Genomic DNA, 4,845 nt, shown 5'->3' with positions numbered 1-4,845 from the left:
TCTTTGTGCCCTACAGGATGCATACCACAAATTATTTTGCGTTTTTGGGGATTTTTATGTGTCAGGGATGCAGGATGCAGAGGTAACAAAATCACTATAACAGACATTGTTTAATACAGAATAATTATTTCTCTTTAGAATTAGAGGAAGATCTACAGGGTGCAGAGGCCCGATGTAACTTGCTGGAGAAGCAGTTAGATTACATGCGTAAGATGGTCCAGACTGCCGAGGCAGACAGAGACACTGCGATACAACGATCAGCAATGGTTGCTAAACAAGCTGCACAGCAAACATCGGAAGATGTTAGAGGGCAGCTGGAAAAACTTTCAGGCCTTGAAAGAGATCATATGAAATTAACAGCACAGCATTCAATAGCTGAAGTGAGTTGCCATAAAATTTATGCTCACAATGGCATTAGCTACTCTTTTAGTGTTCAAAGCTCCCAGGCTCTAATGAGCATCCCCCAACCAATAAAAAAACAGTGCATCTGCCCTCAGCCCTTCCATCACTTCCCTTTAATTTGTTATTAGGAAAAGAAGTAGAAAGGATTACCACAGCCAGTTAGCGTGCGACCTTCTGTGCTTCTTCTAGCATTTGTGATGATTGTCATCCATAATGATTTGTCTTTTCATGTACTTGTCTTTCAGAGTAAGATCAGAGAACTGGAAGACAGGCTTAGAGAGGAAGCTCACCAGAGGAAGTTGGTTCAAAATAAGACAGCCGAGGTTGTTAGTAAATATCATTAGAGCAACTACAGTTAGAGTTAGGATTTTCTGGAAATATCTTGCAATGTACCTTTTTTGTCTTTTTCCTTTCTTTTCTTTCTGTCTTTCTTTTTTTTGTTTGCTGTTTGAAATACAGTAAAACCTCTAAGACTAACGACTAAGAACCTGGATTTTTCCAAGTAAGCCTCAACAGGTTCTTAAATAAAATTATGGTAGTGACCATGAAGCATAAGTTTAGCCTATTTAGTTTCTTAGACTATGAATAGGTTCTTATTTTCTAATGAAATAAAATACAATCTAACTAAGAGTATTTAGTGGTTCAGCTTATTCCTCATATAAGATCTGCATACTATTACATTGCAGTTGGAGTGATAAGGCACCTATGTCTCCAAAGAGGATTCTGAATGTTGACTTATCTTATTTGCCCAAGTGTACAGAATTTGTCATAGATTTTAGAAAATCAGAACGTTTTCAAAAATTGAGGCTAAACAGGCTCTGACATAGAGGAGGCTTAACTGGCAAAATTTAGCCTAACAGGTTCTTTTAATGCAGGGTCTTGGTCGCAGGGTTTTACTGCAATCAAACCACTGGCTTTGAATGGCTTGCGAGTGGTATTTAAAAATTTTCAAACAATTATTTATTTGGAGTTTCATGGCTACAACAGTATGGTTTAACCCTTCCCCCCCCACCCCTCAAAAAAAAAAAAAAATTTCTCCTCAGGGGTATTACAGTCGTCCCAAGAGAAATCAAAGACAACTGTTATGCAAAAGGAAAAATTTGGGGTAAATAAGGTGCATTATGGTCTTGGTGAAAATGGTGCATGGCGTACATTTTTGGCCATTCCCTTGACCATACTCTACATGTAATTTAATGAGTTATGCAAGAAGCAAAAATTAACATTACTGTTTTTACAAGTATTTCCTTGTTTTGAACTATTAGCCATCTATCCAAGGTAAACGGAATAACTATAAAAAAAAATGTCAAGATGTTGCCGTTAGTTTAGCACTTGTTTAGTTCAAACCTGAGCTAAACTGTATGTGACCAATTCCTACTGTACCCTTTTTTCACAGCTTATAGTTAAATTAATTCATAATTGTTTTTCTAGCTGGAATCAGTTGCAGAGACGAATAGGATCCTCATGGACATGACATCTCCACCCAGGGTTAAGAAGAAAAAAAGGAAGGTGATAACTTGTCTACACTGTACTATAAACCTCGTTTATTTTGCATAGTATTATTCCAAAGCTAAACTATGTTCTTTCTTTTCCTCTTTGCAGCCTCCAAAGCCCAAGCCCGCAAGAAGAACACCGCAACCCGCTAAACCTTCAGATCATTATCGACTTAACTTAGGAAATATTCCTTTTGTCGTGGGCCAGGTGCGTGTCTCCGGATTCAAAGCTATCATCAAAAGTTTTCTCTTTCCAACCTCTATTCCAGGGGTCTGACTCCTACTCGTCCCGGGGCTATGAGTAGGAGAGAAGTTTGGGAACGAGGATGTTCTTTGCCCACATGGAACATTCTTCACGTTACGCCCTCCCCAATGTTGATTCACGTATCAACCACCATTCGCAAATATACGCGAATCTCAACATTGGGGAAGGAGAGAAGAAGTACACTCGCAGAAAAGTTCAATAAATTGGTCGAGAAGGCATGACATGAAAGTCTAAATAGTGTTTCAACGAAATTTGACGAGTGTTGCAGGTTGTTCTGTTTCCTGAATTTTAACTTAGTCGACCTCATTTTCCAGCTTTTTTCTTCTACAAATTCCTTTCGGCACCGAAGAATTAACGTACATCAAGTCTAATCGTTTTGGATGGTGTAACTCTTTTCCCTGACCTGAGACACAACTTTCAACCTCGAACCGGGTTAAATCATTTACATTGTTCAGGTTTATGATATCAATGCAAAATTATGGCTGGAATACCTATGAAAAGACCTGTATGTCCTCATATGTAAGATTTTTTTAAATGTCCATTTCCTTGTCACATTCGTCTAAAAGTTGGCTAAATTACCTGCATAGCAACTATCCCGCGAGCTTTGTCCTTTACAGCTACGCGAAGTAAGTAAATGTATACGTTTATAAAATCTTGAGTTTTTGTACGTCGCTTAACGAAACAACCCAAAGGACGATTTTAAAGTCGTAACCTTTGCGTTTTTCCCTTTTTCCTTTCTTCTTCTTTATGCCATTACGGTCTAAAAAGTCGCCGTTTCATTCCATGTCTTAACATTTTTACTAAAATTTCCTACATAACCTTGCGTTCGGTTAAAGGGAAGTTTTACTGGAGTATAGAAAATTAGGTCTATAAGTTCAATTTGAACTGTGTTACCAAATGTCACTGATCATAAACTTTGCCTTAATTTCAGTCAACTACGAAGTCACATTCTCTTGGTGCTAATTTACAAACTGTGCTGTCCTTAATGAAGGCCCATAACCCTGCGCTTTGTAACGCTGCTGCACGGCGGGCTCAAAAGAGGCACACGCAGAGTGCAGGATCTACACCTCGCTCCAGTGACTCAGAGAGTGCTTTTGACGAGCTACTTCTGGGCCTTCAGGATGAGTTTGGACATATTACTTTGTAAGTGTTGTATTTTACGCTTTGAATTCAAAAAGTATTTTCGAGCCTTAAAATGTGGGTCTTTTCGGTGACTGAACAGAATTCATTGGGGTCTATATCCCTTGAATTCTCTCAACAAATTCTTATAAGGAAATGTATGGGGATCAGTGTGGAAATTTTGTATGTGGATATTGGAGTTCCATTAGTCAGACTTCCTTTGAATAACCGATCCTGTAATTTCAACCGTAAACCTCTTGCTAAACTGAAAATAGAATTTCCTTAGTATATGTAAGTAAATTTATAGCTCTATGAAGTTGTCACTTTGGTAAAGCTGAAAAAGGAAATCCAATATTTCTCCCTGATTATCTACAGCGAACACCGCGAAGTCGCCCGCCAAATACAAGAATCAGAAGACCCAAGAATACAAGAAGACCTCAGACGAGAACTGGAAAATCTAGAAGCTCGCATGGAGGCGAAAGGAGAACAAATAGCCATGGTTAGACGGCAACAACAGAAAGCTAAAAAGCGACATAAACAGCAAAAGGCGAGATCAGCGGCAAGACCCAAAAGCGCAAGCGCTGTTCTCCCGGCGAGCGGCGGTGAAGTGGAAGTGATAACGACCGTTAAAACGAAAGCGGCAAAAAACGCTCCACAGGGAGGGGGAGCCAAAAAGACTCTTGCTGTTTATAAAGGAATGAAGACACTTAAAAACTCTTTAGAGAAAAATCCTTATCATTGGGAGTAGTTCTGGGTAATAGGAAGGGAGGGATGGATGAGTTTGCGCATGAGAATTGGGTGTGGGGATTTTAAAGTAGGATTAAACAAAGCAGATGTCAGATGTACTTTGAAATGGCCAGTTCTTGGACAACGTGACACTTGTTACATTTCCGTCGTATCCAGATGGTAAAGAATCAATTTTATCTACCCTTTTTCCTGTATGTGTCAAACCGAAACCATCTAATAGTATATTTGACTTCGCCTTTAGTGGATAGTGTTTTCAATTTCTGACTAGTGGCATGTTTTATTGGCTGTTTATTTATTGTATGGTTCCTTGTACAAATACACAAATGTCATGTAAATGCAGAGAAAGTGAAAATTTGTCAAATCAAAATGAATAAATTATATATATCTATACCCAGCTACCAAACAAAGTTGCTTGTGGTATGTGCGTTTAACATTATTGCCGTGCTAATGATGGCAGACGCACCCATCTTTTTTTGCGTAAGGCAATATCGTACCCTCTCGATCAGCGTGTGGTCGAGCTTCATAACGACAACAGAAACAAACTTTATTGGCTAATGAATACCATGGCCAACACACAGTACTTGAAAACCCCTTATTTACTGTAATTTCATTTACGAGAAAGTGGAAGAATAAAATATCGAGCTTTACGCTTTGTGCGCTTACCCCATTAGCCTACTAGTATGCTAATGGGGTAAGTGCCGCTGGATGTGGTCGCTTTTTCACGACTGGATTGTACTAGGAGGCTTATGGGGTAAGTGCCGCTGGACGGAGTCGCATTTTCACGACAGGATTGACTATTATGGGGTTGCATTTTTATAAGAG

The 4,845-nt window shown here is 39.1% G+C and overlaps 1 protein-coding gene across 3 annotated transcripts in view; it reads left to right on the top strand.

Annotated features, from left to right (window-relative positions):
• Window positions 1–4,430, top strand: part of LOC140938603 (centrosomal protein of 57 kDa-like) — an 8,239-nt gene extending 3,809 nt beyond the window's left edge. For 2 of the 3 annotated variants that reach the window (XM_073388103.1, XM_073388118.1), the window contains exons 4-9: window positions 139–380; window positions 648–728; window positions 1,831–1,908; window positions 2,002–2,100; window positions 3,089–3,300; window positions 3,652–4,430. In XM_073388103.1, the coding sequence (XP_073244204.1) occupies window positions 139–380; window positions 648–728; window positions 1,831–1,908; window positions 2,002–2,100; window positions 3,089–3,300; window positions 3,652–4,024 (1,085 nt within the window). In that variant the 3' untranslated portion in view covers window positions 4,025–4,430. The remainder of the gene's footprint in view (window positions 1–138; window positions 381–647; window positions 729–1,830; window positions 1,909–2,001; window positions 2,101–3,088; window positions 3,301–3,651) is intronic. The other variant, XM_073388110.1, reaches the window with a different exon arrangement.
• The last annotated feature ends 415 nt before the right edge of the window (window positions 4,431–4,845 follow it).

Source organism: Porites lutea, chromosome 1, assembly GCF_958299795.1.
Source record: "Porites lutea chromosome 1, jaPorLute2.1, whole genome shotgun sequence".
Lineage (NCBI taxonomy): Eukaryota > Metazoa > Cnidaria > Anthozoa > Scleractinia > Poritidae > Porites > Porites lutea.
Note: the sequence above shows the minus strand (reverse complement) of the source record. Positions and strands in the feature narration are given on the sequence as shown.